Source organism: Salvia miltiorrhiza, chromosome 3, assembly GCF_028751815.1.
Source record: "Salvia miltiorrhiza cultivar Shanhuang (shh) chromosome 3, IMPLAD_Smil_shh, whole genome shotgun sequence".
Lineage (NCBI taxonomy): Eukaryota > Viridiplantae > Streptophyta > Magnoliopsida > Lamiales > Lamiaceae > Salvia > Salvia miltiorrhiza.
The window spans coordinates 21,019,736-21,041,144 of NC_080389.1; the positions used below are offsets into that span (position 1 = coordinate 21,019,736).

At 36.3% G+C, this 21,409-nt stretch overlaps 3 protein-coding genes across 9 annotated transcripts in view; all 3 read right to left on the reverse strand.

The window, feature by feature from the left end:
• Positions 1–19,026, reverse strand: part of LOC131018076 (pectin acetylesterase 7-like) — an 85,576-nt gene extending 66,550 nt beyond the window's left edge. The window contains exons 1-12 of one of the 5 annotated variants that reach the window (XM_057946805.1): positions 18,592–19,026; positions 18,412–18,494; positions 18,186–18,312; positions 17,725–17,801; positions 17,511–17,600; positions 17,275–17,403; positions 17,114–17,170; positions 16,928–16,981; positions 14,121–14,198; positions 13,857–13,962; positions 13,612–13,781; positions 13,341–13,459 (exon numbers count right to left, since the gene is read on the reverse strand). In XM_057946805.1, coding sequence (XP_057802788.1) covers positions 13,373–13,459; positions 13,612–13,781; positions 13,857–13,962; positions 14,121–14,198; positions 16,928–16,981; positions 17,114–17,170; positions 17,275–17,403; positions 17,511–17,600; positions 17,725–17,801; positions 18,186–18,312; positions 18,412–18,494; positions 18,592–18,703 — 1,170 coding nt within the window. In that variant the 5' untranslated portion in view covers positions 18,704–19,026 and the 3' untranslated portion in view covers positions 13,341–13,372. Of the gene's footprint in view, positions 1–13,340; positions 13,460–13,611; positions 13,782–13,856; positions 13,963–14,120; positions 14,199–16,927; positions 16,982–17,113; positions 17,175–17,274; positions 17,404–17,510; positions 17,601–17,724; positions 17,802–18,185; positions 18,313–18,411; positions 18,495–18,591 lie in introns of those variants that run through there. The other 4 variants (XM_057946804.1, XM_057946802.1, XM_057946803.1 and 1 more) reach the window with 4 other exon arrangements.
• LOC131018077 (uncharacterized) lies at positions 2,432–3,525 on the reverse strand. Its single transcript, XM_057946806.1, has 3 exons — positions 3,310–3,525; positions 2,992–3,217; positions 2,432–2,896 (listed from the first exon to the last, which is right to left on the reverse strand). The coding sequence occupies exons 1-3, from the start codon at positions 3,373–3,375 to the stop codon at positions 2,433–2,435; spliced, it is 756 nt and encodes a 251-aa protein (XP_057802789.1). The 5' UTR covers positions 3,376–3,525; the 3' UTR covers position 2,432.
• Positions 14,713–16,882, reverse strand: LOC131018080 (probable LRR receptor-like serine/threonine-protein kinase At2g23950). 3 transcript variants are annotated; one of them, XR_009100015.1, is made up of 6 exons: positions 16,640–16,882; positions 16,469–16,557; positions 16,322–16,357; positions 15,685–15,785; positions 15,361–15,588; positions 14,713–15,070 (listed from the first exon to the last, which is right to left on the reverse strand). XR_009100015.1 is itself a non-coding variant. In XM_057946810.1 (5 exons), exons 1-4 carry the CDS (start codon positions 16,581–16,583, stop codon positions 15,541–15,543), a joined length of 300 nt encoding a protein of 99 aa, XP_057802793.1. In that variant the 5' UTR covers positions 16,584–16,633; the 3' UTR covers positions 14,713–15,070; positions 15,361–15,540. The 3 variants fall into 3 exon arrangements, 2 of the variants coding, with proteins under 2 accessions (XP_057802793.1, XP_057802792.1); XM_057946810.1 differs by lacking the exon at positions 16,640–16,882 and having other exon boundaries at positions 16,469–16,633; XM_057946809.1 differs by lacking the exons at positions 16,322–16,357; positions 16,640–16,882 and having other exon boundaries at positions 16,469–16,624.
• Positions 19,027–21,409: the final 2,383 nt, after the last annotated feature.

Consider the following 21,409-nt stretch of genomic DNA (forward strand, 5'->3'; position numbering starts at 1 on the left):
CAAGAACTTCCACCGTCGTTCTTCTTTGCGGGAGGATTGTTTGGCCGTCTAAATTTATTTTTAAGTGCCTTCCATGAATAGGCGGACGGCGCGACGCTAGAACAAGCATCATCCACGAATAACTTTCTAGCGACTGGTTTGGGTACCGGTGAAGTGACCTCGTCATCGCTTGAGTGAGCTTGCTTGTTAACGGTTGTCGAGTCGTCGATGACGATGAGTGTGTGGGAGAGCTCGTTCTTCACGTCATGAATCCCAAAAAGGCGGCATAAAAGTAAGAACTCCGGCTCACCAACATAGTAGTAGGCTCGCGCCAAGGGATTTTCCTAATAAGTAATATCAATGAAGCAAAGTAACACCATAAGAAAACTGTAAATTATTTAAGTCCATGACATATACAACAACTATACCTTAAACAAGCGTAGCCACACTTCGTCGACGGCGTGAATGAAATTATTTGCTTGATCGTATTGCGTCTCCTTAACGTTACACAACCATTTGAAGCATACGTACCGATCGTGTAGAAAGGCAACCCGCCCCTCAACCTCATTGACTGAGACGTCCGCGTGTAGTTGAGAGTTTAACTTCAACATCGCATCAATAAGAGCATGTGGCGATAGGTGGGGTGGGGTTGGCCGACATTCCTCAATTTTTTCAATTAAAGAGACGAGGAGGAGTTTATCCTTGCTTTTATCCCACTTGCAAGGATAGAAATAAAGTGCTTGTGAGCCTATTGGCGAGAACGTCATGTTGGGGGAGAAATGAAATTGAGTTGGAAGAAGCTCTATTCGAATTTTAGAGATCAAAAGGTGGCGATGAGCTTGCTTTGATTCACCCCACTATTTATAGATGGTTATCCTATACTAATTTGTGGGTGTCATTAATGAAAGGATGTTGGAAGTTAATGGTTGTTGACCTTGCATGATAAGAACAACCAATAGTGTTATAATTCTTTCAACTATTATCGAGATTGTCATGAAACTTGACAACAAAATCCATCGAAAATATGATGTTTGACTACCTAAAACATTTAATCAACTTTTGTTTGAAACCATTCTCGGTATTTCCCCTTCACCCTTCTAAAAATTTGACCATGCATTAGACACCCCATTTATTGTTGCATAGGGAACTCAACATACATCTTTCTATTGCATGGAATGACAAAGCATATTCCCAAATTTCTAAAAATCGAAAATTTGACCATGCATTAGACACCCCATTTATTGTTGCATAAGGAACTCAGCATACATCTTTCTATTGCATGGAATGACAAAGCATATTCCTAAATTTCTAAAAATCGAAAATTGCTGCCACAATGTAAAATGTAAAATCTTAAATTAAAAACCTTCACGAATCTAATTTAGAATAAAACAGTTCCCAAAAGAGAGACAAGCTACGAGATACCAACATACGTTCCTCACATAAATTTTCCAATGAAAATACCTAAAATTAGAACAAAGATAGTGAAGCAAACAGCAACCTTGAAGAAGTCAAAAATTCCACGCTGCGCGGCAATACCGAAGCACGTTCCCGGCAACTCTAAACCGCTGACATCGTTGGGTGAAACAGGTGGTGGCAAAAAACCTTGGCTGAATCCTTGGCTTCGAGAAGAACCGGGCGTCCGAAGCACTTCTTGTCCTAGCTGATGGTACTCGTCATACCAATAGAATCCCTTATCATGGTTTTTACCCATTGGACATTTGTAGTAGAAACGACCGGGGTTCCTTGAGCCGTAGCCGGCACACTTCAAATTCATGTATCCGTTGCCACAACTACACCGAGGAGTTGACGGCGATACCTCGGAAGCAGCTTCCATCCTATTTGTTTGATAAAAAAAATCTCATTACAATATAATCCAAAGGGTAATAGTTAGATCAAAGTTTTAGATTTACAAACGCATAATGCTGCCAATCATAAATCCACATCAGTTTAAGCTCATAACGAAGGCAACCAATGACATGATCACTCCAAAAAATAGAAAACTCGAGCCAAATTCAGTAAAGAACAGGAGCAGGCAACCAAATGATCCAGTAAATAGAAAAAATTATCAAACTCGATTAAAGCATTCTAAAAAATTTAAAACTCATGACGGTGCAGCCAATGAGATGATAACAAAGCCACAATAATTTAAGATAAAGAACTGGACAGGCAAATAGGATGGAAGCATAATGCTAAGGCAGCCAATCACATCATCCGAAATTAAAAAAAAAAATAGCATAATGCTAAGGCAGCCAATCTTATGATCACAAACTCATAAAAATTTAAACTCACATAAAGGATAGAAAATCACAAGCTCAAAAGAATATTAAAATATCAAGCTTAATACATTGTCATAAAATTTGTTTGTTGAAACGCCATTCCAACATAGACTCAACTAATATAAAGAAGTAAACATGGTTCATATAGTAATTATAATTAAAAAAGAGGTATGAAACCTAATTGTTATTCACATATTGTAACCACATTGCCTCGGCTAAGGCATTCCTCGCCGCGTTCCATTGGGGGGAACTATCAACTTCATCTACAAATTCATCGGATGTCCCATCTAATGTTGCATCATTGTCTTGGGGCATGGCATCTAGTTGCTGCTCAATAGGATCTACTGGCATTTCCATCCGAATGAAATTGTTAAGTAAAAATGCTTCCATTATAAGTCGATTTTGCACTCGAATTGGATAAAAGGATGGCGATCTTAATATACCCCATCTCATCTTCAAGATCCCAAAGGCTCTCTCTATGGCGTTCGTTGCTTTACTATGTCTCAAGTTAAAAAGCTCCTCTTTATTTTGTGGGCGTGCATTGTTTGGTCCCCATTCTTTTAAATGGTACCTAACGCCCTTGAACGGCGTTAGGAAACCATCACTATTCGCGTAACCATTGTCACACAAGTAGTACTTCCCTAGAAAGATAACAATGAAGTATAAAATTCAATTAATTATCATGTTAACAAATAAACGTGGCAAAGTATTGAAATTAGTAGAAATAATTATATACCCTTTGGGACCTTAAGGCCATGAGGTCTACTAATTGCATCTCGTAAGATTCTAGAGTCCGCAGCCGAACCTTCCCAACCGGCTAAAACATAACTGAAATTCAACTTCCGATCGCATACACCTAACACATTCGTTGATATTTGCCCTTTTCTTGTTCTATATCGAGGTTTGTCCTCGTTACCAACCATGACACTGACATACGTGCCGTCTAATGCCCCTAAATAGCCCTATTCACAAGTCACACATCAAATTAGTATACAACAGCAAGGACACTAAATACTGATTAAATAAAAATAATATCGATTCACATTATCAATACCTTAAACCACTGCCATCGTGGATCATTGCAATCCGCGGGAACAGCCTCTGGCTTGGATAAGAACATATCATGTAGCCGTATAATAGCCCCTAAAACGGCGTGTATGTAGTGCGATATTGTTTGACCGGATCTCCAAAAGTCGAAACGAACAACTCTATTTTTTTATGGTGGGCTAAAACTGACAGGAACATTGCTACTTGTTCCTCAACAGTAACGAATCGCCCATTAACCAACCCCCCCGTTCTCGCAAAATAACAAAGAGCCTAGCAAACGTCCTACGGTCCATTCGAAGGTTGGATATGCAGTCAACATCACTAAGACCAAATAAGCGGCTCAAATGTTTTTCTTAGTCAGGCAATTTACGAATTATCTCATATTTTAGGGCTCCAGACTCACGCCTTCTTTTGCCTAGCCTAGTCTTATGATAATAGACAAATAACAACGCCACTTTGATCACACGAACTCGTAGTATTTCTTGCAGCAAAACAAATTTCATATCACGCATACGAATGTCTTCCTTTCCAGGCATATTGTGAATTCAATGGCAGAAATAGCAGGTATCTAAAGAGCCTAATAGCAAAGAAATATTTGGCCATTAATAAGCTCAAATAAGTGCATTAACAAATATAGTATCACATAAAAAATAAAATTCAAATAGAGATTCGTATGAACCAAATAATAATTGACAAATCCACATCAAAAATTCCTTATAAAAGCCCTCGAATTATATTAAACAGACCGTAGATCCACTAAGCACAGGCTGTCATATAATCAACAAAACAAAACATGAAAGAGGTAAAATCATATTTCAAACCAAGAAATACCAAAACATTTTCCAGCAAAAGACATCATCAACAGGTACCAGCAAAACATTTCCTAAGGACAAGGGATCAATCGTTCCAGCAAAACAGGCACCAGCAAAACATCCCAATAAACAAGCAAAAGAAAACCATTCAATAATTCAGAAAACAAACCCCCATCCTCTTCAAAGAATTTTACGATATGTACTCACAAGATGGCAGAATTTTCAGAAATGGATAATAGCAAGCACAGATGAATCGTTTTTCACCACGAAGTATAGCTGTGTGAAGTGAATATTGATTCCTTATATTGATTCCATCAAGCCTACAGAACTCACCTTTGGGGTTATCAGGTTTGTGAAGATGTTCCTCTTTATGTTTCCCTACATTTTGTGGTCACAAATAAACAGAATTTGAATTAATTCCAAGGATTATTAAAATGATGCTTCGATTAAAATCAAATTACACAATCTGTTTTCAGCAGCATAATCTTCGAAGCTGAGTTTTTTAATTACAATAGATGAGTTATCAATGGAATCACTTCCTGAACCCTTATGCATCGATTTTTCATTTTAACCATCGACGAATCGTGCACTCAGTTTGGCGAAAAAGTACAACAATAATCGAAAAACAACAGACGAATAAAAAAATTGGGGTTGAAGAGTTAGGCCTGACCTGTTCCGGAAGATGACGTTGATTCACCGATGTTGCTGTCCCGCTGTGTCCAGATTTCTGATGGGCGTCCGTCAATTGCCTTTGAAATTTTTCTCTCCCAAAACTGTAGTCGCAAATGGTATGGGAAACGATGGAGGCGGTGAGAAGCTAGGGCAGAATTCTCATCGAAATTCGCGAGAAGGGTAGCAAAAATTTAATCTAGATTCGCAGGATAAAAGTTATCGGATGGGGGAGGAGGTATTATTAAACGGGGTTATTCTTGCAAAATAAGATCGGGCCCTTTATTAAACCTGGGCCATCCGCATAAGCCTAATAGGATAGCAAACACAGCATAAATCTGGAATAAATTAACTTATACAGGCTATAACCCAATATCAAACAGGCCCTTAGGCTTTTGTTCTGCACTAAGTTCGAAATGCTGACCAAGAGGTACCTGCACTTCCTTTGCTTCACTCATACTGAACTTTTTCAGCACTTTCTTTATGTAATCTTCTTGATACAACCAGAGTTTGCCATAATCTCTATTCCTTGAGATATCCATTCCTAATATTCTGCCGACCTGCCCCAGATCCTTCATCTCAAAACATGATTGTAAATCCAATTTTACTTGTTTCACTTCTTGCTTGCTATTGCTTGCTAAAAGCATATCATCTACATACAGTAGAAGATAAGTAACCACCTTATTCTGTGAAGATCAGAAGTAAACACAGCTGTCAAATAATGATCTTCTGAAACCCATGGCCAACATATGCTCATCAAACTTCAAATACCACTGCCTTGAACTTTGTTTAAGCCCATATATTGACTTCTTTAGCAAACATACTTTCTGGTCATCACCATTCACAGTAAAACCTTCTGGTTGTATCATGTAAATGCTCTCCTCTAAATCACCATTTAGAAAAGCAGTCTTTACATCCAATTGTTCTAATTCCAAATTCAATTGAGTGACAATAGATAGCAGAATCCTAATTGAAGTATGTTTCACAACTGGAGAAAAAACCTCATTAAAATCAATTCCCTCCCTTTGTGTGAAACCTTTTGCTACAAGCCTTGCCTTGTATCTTATTTTTTCTTTTCCTTCAATCAGCTCCACCTTCTTTTTGTACACCCATTTACAGCCAATACACTTCTTTCCTTTAAGTTTATCAACCAAAACCCAAGTTCTGTTCTTTAACAAGGAATCCAGCTCATCTTCCATGGCCCTTATCCAGTGATCCTTCTCACTACAGCTTACAGCCTCTTTATAAGATTTTGGTTCTTCATAGCTAATTTCCTCAGCTATGTTCAGTGCATATGAGATCAAATCAGCATGACCATATCTGTCTGGTGCATGTGTTTCTCTCCTGATCCTATCTCTTGCCAACTGGTAATCATTTAGATCATCAGTTGATTCCCTATTACCTGTATCCAGCTCTTCATCAGAGGAACTGACCTTTTCATTATTTTGTTGATGAATAGTCTGATTTTCTACAGGTAACTCCACCTCAAACTGAGTTTCCTCTTTAGACTTATTTCCTTGATTCACATTCTCCATGTAAGGCATTTTATCTTCAATGAATGTCACATCCCTGCTGATGATGCACTTGTGATTACCTGGCTCCATACACCAGAGCTTGTAACCTTTCACTCCTTTGGGATATCCAATCATTATACACTTCAAAGCCCTTGGTTGTAGTTTATCTTGTCTGATGTGAGCAAAGGCCTGACAACCAAATACTCTCAAGTATTCATAGTTGCAAGCTCTTCCACTCCATACCTCTTCTGGAACCTTAAAGTCTAAAGCTGCTGATGGACATTTGTTGATAAGATAGCAGGCTGTATGCACTGCTTCTCCCCAAAACTTTGCCGGTAGCCCTGAACTGGTGAGCATACACCTCACCCTTTCTAAAATTGTCATGTTCATTCTCTCAACTACACCATTTTGTTGAGGATTTGCTGGAACAGTTCTATGTCTTTGAATTCCTCTTCTTTTGCAGAAAGCTTCAAACTCCTCTGACAGAAATTCAAGCCCATTATCTGTTCTGAGAAATTTCACCTTAAGACCAGTCTCATTCTCAACCTCAGCATGCCATTCTTCAAACTTGGAGAAAGTGTCTGATTTATGTTTTAGAATGTAGACCCAAAGCTTTCTGCAATAATCATCTATAAAGGACAAGTAATATCTTCCTCCACTAGGTGTATTTACTCTTGCCGGTCCCCATAGATCACTATGAATGTATTCTAAAGGCCTTTTAGATAACCTTTTACCAGTGTGGAAAGGAATTTTCTTACTCTTTCCTAGAATACAATCTTCACATGTTTTTAGCTTAACAGTAGTAGCAATCTTGAGCAGATTTTGCCTTTTTAGCTCTTTGATTCCCTTTTCACCTACATGTGCTAATCTCCTATGCCACAATTCAGTTTCACAAGCAGTATTGACCTCAACATTACCAACAACAGTAGAACCAATCAAGTGATACAGGCTGTTATTTCTAATGCCTTTAAATACAGCAATATTCTCTTTCATCACAAGTAAATAACCATCATTTGACAAAAAATTAAAACCCCTTTTTTTCTAACATCCCTAAAGATATTAGGTTTCTTCTTAGTTTAGGGATACACCTGACCTCCTGCAGTACTTTTAGCTGTCCTTCATGGTTCTTTACTGTGATGCTCCCAATGCCTTTTACTGGACATGACTCATAATTTCCCAGCATCACTGATCCTTTGTTCCCATACTCTATGTCACTAAACCATTCCTTTATGTGACACATATGGAATGTACAACCACTGTCCATAATCCATTCTTCACCTATGTTGGTACTGGATATGTTGAGTATTTCTACCTTTTCACAACCTTCTATCACATCAGCAGTGTTGATTTCCTTTTGTTGCTCAGCCTGCTTCTTTTTCCAAGAATAGCAATTCTTGAGTATGTGGCCTGGTTTGCTGCAGAAGAAGCACTTTCTCTCCTGTTTGTCTTCATCACCCTTCTTAGGTTTCTTATAACCTTTCTTGGTATTATCATATGGCTTCTTGGACTTCTTATCCTTTTTGGATTTTCCTTTAATATTGAGACTCTCAGATGGCACTTCAGATTTTGATCCAGATGCCTTTTGTAACTCCTTGGCTTTGATTGCAGATTCAACTTCTTCAAAGGTGATAGTTCTCTCTCGGCCGTATAGCATTGCATCCTTCATGTTCTCATATGATTTTGGGAGTGCATTCAGCAGCACTATGGCCTTGTCCTCATCATCAAGAACAACCTCAATATTCTCCAGATCATCCACGGCTTTATTAAAATCATCAAGCTGCTCAAGTATGCTCTTATCATCAGTGATTTTGAAAGAGTACAGCCTCTGCTTTGTATAGAGCCTATTCGCCAATGATTTCTCCATGTATAAACTTTCGAGTTTGCTCCAAACGCCAGCAGCAGTCTTCTCCTTTGATACCTCGCGAAGAACTTTGTCGCTCAGGTTCAAGATTATGGCGCTGTGAGCTTTCTCCTGTAACTCCACCTTCTTCTCATCAGCCACATCAGCCTTCGTTGGTTCTTTAAGAAAGCTCGCGAGTCCTTGTTGAACCAACAACGCTCGTATTTTAATTTGCCATATAGCAAAATCATTTTTTCCATTGAACTTCTCCGTTTCAAATCTCATCGTCGACATTGTAGATAGTTTCTGCAATACTTCGCCGCAATTTCACAGATCCAGATCTGACTGCAATTCCACTGATCGCAATTCAGATTCTTGTTCGCCGTGAATCCTTTCGATTCCCATAGACGGCGCCAAATGTGAATCAAGAACTCTATCACTTAGCTCTGATTCACACGCTGATAAACGAACTCAGATCGCGGCAAGCAAAAACTCACAAGATAGAAAATTGAAATCAACTTTGAATGAACACAAGGCAAAGAGATTTACGTGGTTCCAATCGTTTCCGATTGTACATCCACGGGAGGGTCAACGAGAGATGTTTATTATTTTTTCACAAGAATCAGAGTACACCAATACTAGAGAATTCAAGATCTAAGATGAGAGGAAATACTACCCCCAACTCACAAAATAACTCTCCCCACGCAGCACACAAGTTGTTACAGATTTCACTCTAATCCCCAGATTACTCTAAGTAACTAACTACATAACTAACACATTTTATATGCAGCTAATGATCCAGTAGACAGGCTCCACGTAAGCATTGATCTTAACCTCACAATGAACGGCTGAGATCAATTGTTGTATCAACACACTTAACAAAAATAGATAAAACCCAGAAGGATGTTGAATGACAGCTTGAATCTTGTAGGAAAATAAAGCTAATCTTTGAAAACAATAAAAGTCTAAGTATAAAACTGAAAAGATGGAGAAAATAGGTAAAGAGATGTATCTATTAGGTCAGGAAAAGGACCTATATATAGGCACAGGAGATAAATACAGTGTAAAACTCGAAAATACTGATAAAATCCGAAAATTCCCGAAAATTCGGAAATTCCCGTCGGACACTATTCACTGCTGCGCGCGACTTTCTTGTTTTGGCCATAACTTTCTCGTCCGAACTCCGATTTATGATCCGTTTACGCTCACGAACTCCTCTTGAGACGAACTACAACTTCTATTTATGAAAACGTTTCCAAATTCCATCTCAAAAATCCTGTAAAATCCATCAAAGTTCGAGCAAGTAACATAGTTTACAAGATAAAGCAATAAAAGCACAAAACAATCATCCAACACTCAATTCCTTATAAAATTATCATGATATGAACATTAAAAATCATGGAAACATGAGTGTTATCAGAAGTCTAATTCCGCTTCGGAAGATTATATCCACAAGAGAATGAGCACAACTATCGCTGAAGGTCAGCAACCTCGAAATTACACAGTGGAGAACTCTACCTCTCCCAGTGCACGATCCATGGATAATATTGCGGCTCGGAGTTGGGCTGCAGAGATGGAATCGGGGGAAACTCCGACAAACTGCCTTTAGTTTCCATGAATTTATTAGTTTGGAATGCCCGAGGTCTCTCGGAGGAGTCTAAACTAATTCTCAAGGAACATTGTCGTTCCTTTTCCCCCATGATCGTGGGTATTCTTGAGCCCAAGAGGAAATTCCATAAGATTCCGAATGGCTTTTGGCGATCTTTAAATCTGATACCTTGTCATCTGAATTCTTGCATTAATAGGAGATCTAACATCTGGTTGTTTACTCATCCTGATGTGGCTACTAATGTTATTTTCACTTCCGAGCAGGTTGTTATTGTGGATTGCGTCTGGACCCGCTACACTTTCCGTGTGGCTATCGTTCATGGGGCTAATTCTAATATCCTTAGAAGGCAGCTTTGGGTGGACCTTCTTAGTATGATGGACGGGCATTCTATTATTGCAGGGGACTTCAATGCAGTGAAAGGAGCTCACGAAAGAAGTAGTGACTGTCTGCCGAATGCTACGTCGTGCCGTGAATTTGTGATTTTATTGATGCTTCTGGCTTGATTGATTCTCCCACTGTGGGGCTGCAATTCATGTGGTCGGGGAGGAGATTCATGCCCTCTCATGTGGAATCCAAGTTGGATCGTGTTTTATTTTCTCTTGACTTTGCGGATTACTGGAGTTCTGTGTATACTCAGATCATTCGTCGGCTTACTTCTGACCACTCTCCGCTTATTCTGAGATGCTGCCTCCCTCTTTAAGAGGGTCCGAGGTTCTTTAAATTTTTGCACATGTGGACGTTGCATGACTCTTTTCACGAGGTGATTCAGAATTCTTGGAATGAGGAGACTTCTAGCCGTTGCCCTATTTATACGGTGATGTTTAAGCTTAAGCGTTTGCGTGGCGTTCTTAAAGACTAGAATAAATCGACCTTCGGCAATGTTGACACGATGATCGCCGACACTCAGAACCATCTTCTTTAGATTCAGGACCAGATTGCTGTGAACGGGTATACTTCTGATTTATTTGATGAGGAAGTTGCTGCTCAAGCAAAAATTAACAACGACCTTACTAGAAAAAACAATTTTCTTCAGCAGAAGAGTAGGGTTTCGTGGCTTCATGATGGTGATCGTAATACGGAGTTTTTTCATACCATGTTCAAGTACAAGAAAAAGCCGCATATTATATCTCACTTAAACATCCACGGCACTTTTCTTCCCATTTTGTGTTGCTTATTTAATTGTTATTATTGTTGTTGTTGATTTTGTTGTTGTTTCTGCTTAGTTAATAAATGGTTAGACTCATAGAAATTGTCTTTATTGTTGATATTAATATAAATTATTGGTTAATGGTATGAACTATTAATAATTAAAATTAGTTGAATTTTTGTAGGGGATGAAACGTTTTTTTAAAAGAACACGTAGAGGTGGCTCGACTCTTCCATTACTTCCGATGTCCTTGTTATTGAGCGCAAGTAGAAGTTGAGTTAAAAGAAAATGCAATTATTTTTGATTCGGGGTTAATAAAATAAATTAAGAAGTTTGATATTGCTATTCGAGATCAAGTACGGAGAGAGTACTTGTCTATTTTTTTTTTTTAAAAAAATGAAAAAAAACCAATTGTACGAAATGCCCATTGAGAATATATTCTGACTCCGCCACGTAGAAGTGTAATAAAAAAGATACAACAAACTTCGATATTTTGAGTACTACATTAAAAATGATGATTACAAATAGTCTATAAAGATAATTTTTAGCCTAATATTATATCAAGTAATTCATTATAATCTGCAAATATGTGCACACGTTTCCTCTACTAGTATTAATAAGTGTTGGTAATAATGAGGGTTATATCCATCATCCCCATAGCTAAGTGGAGAGCGACAAATAGAAATTTTGCATTTGGTGTTTCATATTAGAACTCGTGGAAACCCAGGCACAGTAGTATTGTATTACAATTTTTGATCAAATTTTTATGTGTTAATATATAAGAGTGCCCACTTTTATATATTAAAAATAAATTTTACACACTCAAATAAAAACATAAAAAAATACCTACTTTTTGTGTTAAATGACTAAATTGCCCCTCTATATAAATGGGCAAACCTCCCATTCTCTCTCTAATTCCCTCCTTACTCGCTCACACCTGCACTTCCTCTTCCGTCTCTCTCAATCGGATCTCTCTCTCCCTCCTCACCAAAATCCGTTCGTCCCTCTCTCTCCGGCGAAGCAGTGAACCGGCCGCCGCCCGTCATCTCCTGCCCTACTCACCACATCATTTTCAAACTCTCCTTCTCTCTCTCAATATCACCGATCACCGCGCCGCCCTCTTCTCCGGCGACAACAGCCACCGCTCGACATCTCCCTCGCCTCCTTTCTTCACGATTCAACAGTCGACGGTAGCAGCGAAAACCGCCACCGACCACCCCCTCTCCCAACTCCCTTCCTCTTCTCCCTCATCACAGTCTACACCAGCTTCCCCATCTCCATCTATCTCTTTCGACGACGGCAACCGCCGCCACCTCTCTGTATCTCCGGCGACCCCAGCAAGTCACGGCCGCTGCCCTCACTCTCTTCTCCTCCAGATCTGACGAATCTCTCTCTCTCTTCTACTCAATCCGGCCGGCGACAATTCAAGCTTTTGCTTGAATTGATGGATTGGTGTTTAATAATTGCTTAGTAAAATATTGTTTCGAAATTCAGATGTTCATTGAATTTGAGATTTGATTGTGAGATCAGATGTTCATCGAAATTTGAGATCAAATGTTCATCGAAATTCAGATGTTCATTGAATTTAGAATATTGGTGTTTAATAATTGCTTAGTAAAATATTGTTTCGAAATTCAGATGTTCATTGAATTTGAGATGTTTCTAAATTGATTTGGTCAATAATTTAAATTTGGAAAATGTTTTTTATCTGATTTAGTGAATTTTTAAGATCGGGATTGCGTATTTGAGGATTTTTGTAATTGGAGCATAAATGATCAGTAAAAATTAGAGGAATTTTCAAAAATTGTTAAGAGGTGAGTTTTTGTTGATAATGTTCTTGAATTCACAATTAAATTTATAAATTCACAACTTAATGTTCTTGAATTCACAACTAGATTTATAAATTTACAACTAGATTTATCGGCTTTTGGTTGTGAATTCACAACTTGAAATAGTGTTGGTTGTGAATTCAAGTTTTGTTTTGTTGGTTGTGAATTCACGCGAATTCACAACTAACACTATTTATAGTTGTGAATTCAAACTTTAAAACTTGAATTCACAACCAATACTTGTTATTCAGTTGTGAATTCGAGTTTTAAAGCTTGAATTCACAACCAAAATAAATTTTGGTTGTGAATTCACTGGTTGTGAATTCGTGGGTATTTGTAAAAATTTCATATGCAGGGGTAAAATGGTAAATGTGGGTATTTTTTTAAATTTTTATATTAGTGGGTAAAATTTATTTTTACTATATAAAAGTGGCTATTTTCAAAATTCACTCAATTTTTATTGTTCCAACTTCCATGTCATATCAATAATAATATAATATTATGAATTTATCCAAAAGTTTTATGCATCGTTCAATTTCTATTTATTTTGACTGCTGGTCAAGAAATTGTCGAAATAATTAACTCCCAGCTTTCATATATAGATAATACAAAGACACATATATACATGAATACAAATTGCAATTTATTAATTAGCAATATTGCAAAAAATCAAAACTTTCGATGAGCTTGATCGAACTGTCTTCAAAGTACCAATTACTTACGGCTTGCAACATGTTCTACAAAAAAATATTATATAGAGAAAAAGATTTATTTCGAAGTAAGAAAGATATATCAGCTTCTATCTATGCATTAAAATCAAACAAACGTTGATTAAGCTTGATTTTGTATCACAAAAAGATAGAAAAACATGAAAGTAATTAACACTCACCATATTTTCTAATTTGATTGTGGAATTAGGGTTCCAAAACGGATCAATCGTATATTGTTGATCGTTTGTAGATGTGGTAACAGAATGAGTAAAGCATGGGTATATGAAGAGACCGCGTGATGGATTATCGGGGAGTTCCATAATTGCATTCAAGAATGCCATCCCAAAATCTGTTTTTAAGATCCAATAATTTAATTAGTGTTAAATAATGATTGCATACTTTACTCAAAATAAGAATTGGTTACCCTTTATAAGTTTCTTTTGAGCATCTGGGCTATTATGCAAATCAAGCAACCCCTTATTCCATTTCTCCCAATCAGGAGAAGTTCGAGGCACCAAATTATTTTGAATCTGAAAGAGCACAAAAATATTTCATCTACAGATAACTAACACACAAATTAACCCTTCAATAATTTTGAAGTATTTATATATAGTTTTATAATGCAAAATTTTGGATCATATACTTCTCAAGTAATTTCTTTTATATAGGATTTTTTTAAGACAGTTACCTGGTAGAAATCAAAGGCACTATTCAAAAGGAATAGTGGAGTTTGGACATCCCCAACAAAGTATTCCGGAAAAAGGCACTGCAAAATTGTTCAACATAAGCACTACACTACAAAAAAAATCGCATTTCTCGACGGAATTTTCCGTCGGCAAAATTAAAAATGCCGTCGTTAATTTTTTTCTCGACGGATTGCCGACGGAAAACGAGAGTCACTAAATTAATCGTGGGGAAATAATTCTCGACGGAAATTCCCGTCGAGAAATTAACGACGGAAATTTTCGTCGAGAAAATATTTATTTACCGTCGTTAGTGCGTGGAAAAATTCTGCTGAATTTCACAGATTTACGACGGATTCTCGACGGAAAATTCCGTCGTTAATTTCGCGACGGAAATTTCCGTCGAGAATTTGTTTTTAACCCTGAAAGTGGATTCCGTCGAGAATCCGTCGAGAATTTGATAATTTTTCATTTCCGTCGACAATCCGTCGACAATTATTATTATTATTATTATTATTTTTTTTTTTTGAAAATTTAATATCCTGTAAAAATCAATCTAAAATATTCAAATTCAAATATACTTATAACAAAGATCCAAATTCAAACATACTTAATGTAATAAACATCCAAATTCAATATACCTACAAATTTAAATTAAGTTAAATATCAAGTATCATAAATCCTAACTCCATAGTAACTACATAAATCCAAACTCAACACAACATAAATTCAAACAACATAACTGTTGTAGTCACATGGGATTCGCCATGATCCAGCAGCTTTGCAAGCCCGAAATCACCCACAACGGCCTCATAGTGCTCATCTAGCAGCACGTTTGCAGCCTTCACATTCCTGTAGATTATCTTGGTATCACAGTGCTCATGGAGATACAGCAGCCCCCTTGCAGCTCCCACTGCAATCTTCTTCCTCGTCGTCCAATCTAGAGTCGGTTCCCCTGTATCAAAAATGATAAACAATTCTTCAACACATCAAGTTTCAAACAACAATCCTACATACGATCCTTTAAAAATCTCAAAAGTCTGATTTACATGACCAATCCATTACATCATATTAAAGAAGATAATCTGATATCATGAAACAGATTCACTGCAGTTGAAATGGGCCCTATAAAGATCACAGATAATGATTTTCTTCTGTCATGTTATAACTAATAAAGCAGCATAAGAGCCCAAATCATACTAAGTATTAGCATTTTACCTAAAAAAGGGCTAAAAATTTATATACCTCTAAGTCTTGCCGCCACACTCCCATTAGACATATAAGGATACACAAGAAACCTCTCATTTGGGGTGGCGCAGTAGCCTATTATACGAAGCAGATTGCGATGGACTGCTAGACTGATCATCTCCAGCTCAATTCTGAACTGTGATTCCCCTGTAGTTCCCATCAAGTCTTTTAGTCATTTCACTGCCCCACGACACCATCTCCCAGCTTCCCTCGAATTGGTTCTGCCTGAAAAATAAGTAAAAAAAAGATGTATGGATTATAGCAACTTACCGAGCCCGGGCAGCCACGCACACACTCACAAACAGAGAATCACTAGCAAACCTGAAGATTGATTCCTTGAGAATGCAAGAGGGCTTGCAAGATTTGATCCAGAACATTTTTCAGCAGAGTGGCTTCCACAAATTTGTGGATTTCCCTGAATACTACAACAACATACTAATCAAGGGCATGAAACCTAAAAATGTAACATATGCAAGAAGTAAAACATACGGTACAGAACTCTCATATGCATGCATAAATCAAGATTTCCACAATATGATTGTGTTGTGTTTATTACAGTAACATAAGTATCGAGTAACATGATGATTAAGTCCATAAATTCTGCAAAATGAGTCATTTACTAGTCACTAATCAGTTGGCTTTAAGAAATAAAGATACAAAGGATCAACTAGTCATAACAACTGTAAGCTCATCATGTACCTGGGATCACGCAAATATTGCAAAGAAATGGGAAACCCCTTACCAGATAAATGATTGTACCAATGATCAATCTATTGATGTTTTGCAACTATGATTGATTAACGTAAATGGCTTGTTGAATATATAAAAAATGATGATAACATTGCAAGGGAAATATAAGTGAGAGCGAAAATTTTAAGTAGGGGCTGGCCAGTTTATCACTTTAGGGCATCAACATTCCTCTTTTGTTTTTATTTATGAAACATAACTTTTCTCATACCTTTCAAGCTATTAAGTTCTTCCTTGTTGAAAATTTCTGCCAGAAGCAAACAAGCGAAGAATATTACTGCATTAAATCTCAAAATGCAACAAACCTCATCCACAAAATATAACAATCAAATTCTGCCACAAAAGCTCACAAGATTACCTGTTGAAGGAAAGGAGAAGCAAGAGAGCAAAGGAGAATCAGAATGTGGCGATTCCGGCAGGTGAACGACAACTCGAATTTGGCATAAACTTTGAGGAAAAAGGACATAAAGCATCAAAATCCAATTTAGCAGAGAATTCAACAAAATCAACAAATTAACTTTGAATGCACCTTTCAAATTTGAGAGAGAGAGAGGAGATCCGGCAGGGGAGAGAAGCGGCGGCAGACAGCAGCAGGGGACTCCGGCTGACGGCGCGGCGAACGGAGCAGGGGCCGACGTCAATTAAAATAATCAGAGAACTGATTTAGGGCAACTGATTCATAGAAACGGAACGGGGCAACTGATTCAGAGAAACGAAACGGAGCAGCGGAGAACCTGCTCGTGTAGAGCGACTCCATAAGAAAATACATGATGCTTACAATATTTTTTCACCAAATACTAATAATCACGTAACTTACCAAATTAGGATCTATCCTCTCAGTGCACGACCTGGGCAAAAAGCTCGATAAATTCTAAACAAATAAATTAATTAATTAAAACTTTGGATTTAGCACTACGATAGACAATAAGCATCAGTTTTGTAATTGCTTTCAAGATCAAATAAATTATCAAATGTGTAGATGCATGCTACATAGAAGTTATACATGGAACTTGATGATCGATGCATAAAACCCTTGTCTGAAGTCGGCATTGGGAAGATCCTTTCTGTCACAAAAGATAGTTAAATATATATATCAGCACCAATATATAGTTATATGTTAGTAACTAAATCAGCTTATAATTAACTCTTCGTTAAAAACCATACGCTAGCTCGAATGAAAAATCCGGCATCTGAAATGCATTTAACCCTGCTTGCGTTTGGCAGACGTGCTCGAAATTCATCACAATGCAAGATTGTCGCTAGACCTCCGGCCGATCTGCCAGCAAGTATAGCCTGCAAATATTTATAAGAAATCATAATCAAAGTAGAAATTAATTAACTTAATATATACTATATATGTGAGATTAATTGCATCGATCAAAATGATATTTAGTATGTACATTATCTGCACAATTCATCCCTTTTGCTAGAAGGTCATCTATGACAGCATCATAAATCCGAGACCCTCTGAAGTCGAGTTGCGTTACTCCCTAAATTAAAACAAACCCAAATACATTGTCAGTAATATACTCTTCAATTTTATTTTTTGTGTAGTAACAATTTAAGAAAATAAAAGAAAAGAGTGAAAGTTTCGATCGATGCTTTAGAACTTACTTGACCAATCGAGGAGTCTCCGAGAAATGACGCTTGGTCACAGTAGATAACGTAGACTCTATTCCAATTATAAAAATCTGAAATTGACAACATGAAATCACCTTCAAATATTGCTGAACCAAAAAAAATGTTTTAACATGTGTTGAAACATAGAGAGCCAATTATACAGAACAATACGCAGAAGAAGAACCGAGAATTTTTTTTTTTTATAAATTACAAGATGTGAAAAAATTGTAAAGAATAAACCCAAAGAAAAAGAAATATTCAAAATAAACACTATTTCTAACTAAAAGCTTAATCAAAGCGTGTAAGCAAAATATAGAGGAAACAAAACATTTTTCTTTTTTTAATTCTAAAAAAAAAAGAACATGCATGTTTTTTAACCCAAGAAGAACAAAACTTAACAACTCTATGCTTTTCCATTCTATATTTTAACAACATGCATGATTATTTTTAGGTACCTGGATTTACATCAGGGCTTTGGTTAAGAATTCCAGTGAGATTAACAAAGTTTATGCCTCGACTACTCCCAACTGACGTAGTTTTGTTGCGTTGGCACGCCTGGTTGTCTTCGCACCATCCACCTCCCTAAATTAAAACACATGCAAAAATATAACATAATTAAAGTATTATTGATTTTAAAAATTATAAAGAAATTAAAGAGATGAAAAATAAAAATGAATTAACCTTTAGATAGACTATCCAGTTTTTCGCTCCATCTCCATATCCAGATGCAAGATGGTACCCAGCGGCCGACCCGTCTAAACAAACTACAATGCAACGAGTTTCGTATAAGTTGAAATGAGAAATTAATCAAATAAGAAAAATGTAACATTATATATTGGTTAGAAAATATTTGAATTGCACCTGCATTCCTCTGGTAGGCGTTGACGACCTCAGTGAAAGGGACTTCATCGGCTCCGACATGGTGAGCAATTAGCAGAAGAAGAGCGCAAAACACAAAACCCTGAGCTGCCATGACTAGGACCGAGAGAGAGAGAGAGAGAGAGAGAGAGAGAGCAATACTTCGTAGGCAATTAATTTTTTAAAATAATTAATCAAACTCAAAGTTAGAGCTCAAAATTAATAACTTAGGCATAGATATACATCTTGAATGAATTAGAGGCAAAACCTTGAGGAGTTGAATCTTCTGCGTTGCTGTTTTTCTGGAGAGAAGACTTAAAGTAGAAAAGTAAGTTTCAGCTGAGAGAAAATTTTAGCTACCAAAGGATACGATTTTTGTGCAAGAGTGAAGTATGGTGGGTAAAAGGGGAGTTATTTATTGGATGGGAATTGAACTCATTTAATTAAACGTCAATTTTCATTACTATTAATAAGAGGGATGGGCTTGATTACTTTGTGATAGAATAGAGATTATTAATCCTCTGCACAATATAGGTATCAGTCATATTCATACTAAATATGAAATTGCTATTAAAGAATGATTATTATATGTACAGAGAATGCATGGTAGGAATAGTCACGAGAGACTTTAAAAATAAAAAGCAGTTGATCAATTTATAAATTATAATAGTTGTCCTTCAAAATTCATATTACAAATGCTCATTTAAACTTTGTTATTCTCTACATAGGAAAAATTATGAATTATTTTTATTATCATTGATCTAAAACGAAAAGCCTTTTGATTAGACCACAAATTTTACAAATTCCTTTCAAGAATAGAAGACTAGTTTGTATTTCTAGCCGGTGTCCTAGTTTATGATTTTGAGTCATATTTATCAAAGTGTGAATACTACCAAAAAAAAATCGCAATTAACGATGGAAAATTCAGTCTCTAGAGCATCATTTTTCGTCGCAAAGCCACCACTACTGTCGCCTCCCCGTCGTCGTCCTCTCATATCTGATTTCACGCACGACGCCCCAACACCAACCCTTTCTCCACCCCGACTCGACATAGCAAGTTCCACATCAAAAACAAAGCTCAAGACTTTCCTTCATTTTATTTTCATCAATATTCATAAAGGAGAAGGGTTAGGAATTTGGGGGCTAGGGTCTCTGAGAGGAGATTAGGAGGAGGGGGAGAGAGCAGGACGGTGCCTCTTAATTAAAAACAACATTAAATACGTGGGACACACAATTTACCTCTTAATTTTAGTTTCCTAAATACTCGTGTTCGAAAGAAGCCAATCATGAATATTGGGATGGAGTAATTATTATATGAAAGGTGGGTATATTAACGTGCATGTAACTCTCTTTCCTTCGTAGAAACAATTATTTCAATGAAAATAACTATTTCACAAAACAAGACAGAAATGAATCGTGATTGCTTCTGCATACCTAAAAAAATGCGAGAAAAGAAGAAATCACTTTGTATAAGTAGAAGTGCTTTTTACATGATGCATGGTGGAATGGGAGCTTGCCTTATTCATATGCTAATGTACCAATCGGTTACCAAAAGAGGATTATGTGATATAGCCTTTTCATTTATTATACCGGATATTCTCATGCAAATATGATGAAATGTCTGGCTCCATCACTGGGTGTGGGCTTCCACAGAATTTATTTTTTTGACTTGACTACAAAATTTATTTTTGTAACTTGTAGTTGAAGTTGAGTGAAAAACTATAGAGAAAAATTAGAGTGTGTGTTTCTGCCGCGAGTTCTTTCCTTTGTTTCTCTTTTTTTATTTTCGATTGATTCTTAGTTTCATACTCCTATTTTATTTGTAAGGATATTTATATTAATTTGATGATTAATCATAGTTCTATTATTTGAAAAGTAATTTCTTATTTCGTCCCTTTTTCAAAGACTAAGAATATATTTCAAACAAATTCTAATAGTTAGTGTAAATTACGTACATTACTTTTACTAAATTTTTAGTAATAATTAAATATAAATATACACTCAAGTTATGTAATAGTTTGTGAGGAAAGGAGCTAAAATTTTAATAAACAAAAGTATTCTTATAAATTGTTTGATCCAAATCTAGATTTGCATCATTTAGCTGAGAAATTGTTTAAATTAAAACTGAAAAAGCTTATTTAATTATAAATATTTTGGATGATTTTTTATTCTTTTTTGCATAATCAGTACTATAATCAATTATTGGTCTTGCCGAATGTAAACTCAACCTTGAAATATTATATAGTCCTATATTTTTAACAATTTTTTTTATTTATTTAAGAATGAATATGTTTATATATGAAGAAGACGGAGTTGAAGGAAGAAAGGACTGGAATGGTGCTCTTTTTAGAAAGGATTTTTTTTTCCAAAAAATAAAAGCAGTTCTAGAAGTAATCAGATAAACATTTTTTTTTTAAATAAGAAAAATTAAATATATAATTTGCATTCAAAGAGTTGGGCACTTCTAATCACCCCTAGCTAATTTATCTTAGTGTGTAACAACTAAAATAAAACTAGTCTAGTAACGAATATATATGTGTCCGTCCTTGATCGGGCAACTATCCTTTTAACGTCTACTTATGTAAAGCTTGCTTTGCTGATTTTAATCCTTACACAGTTACTCCCTTCATCTTATTATAAGTGGCTCAAAAAATTTTGACACTGAATTAAAAAAATATATATATGTAAATTAGTAGAAAATAGTAAAGCCTACATTTTTGTAAGGGTTAAAATTTCTCATTTATAAAAATAAGTAACTTATAGTGGAACACTCCAAAATAGAATACATGTCATATTATATATATATATAGGGAGAGGTTCA

Coding starts and splice junctions, on each gene's coding strand:
- LOC131018077 (XM_057946806.1), bottom strand. CDS start 3,375: ATGTTCTTATCCAAGCCAGAGGCTGTTCCCGCGGATTGCAATGATCCA. Junction 3,218..3,309: donor CACGATGGCAGTGGTTTAAG/GTATTGATAATG, acceptor ACTTGTGAATAG/GGCTATTTAGGGGCATTAGA. Junction 2,897..2,991: donor TGGCCTTAAGGTCCCAAAGG/GTATATAATTAT, acceptor TTATCTTTCTAG/GGAAGTACTACTTGTGTGAC.
- LOC131018080 (XM_057946809.1), bottom strand. CDS start 15,523: ATGGGAACTACAGGGGAATCACAGTTCAGAATTGAGCTGGAGATGATC. Junction 15,071..15,360: donor TGTGGCGGCAAGACTTAGAG/GTATATAAATTT, acceptor TTTTTGATACAG/GGGAACCGACTCTAGATTGG.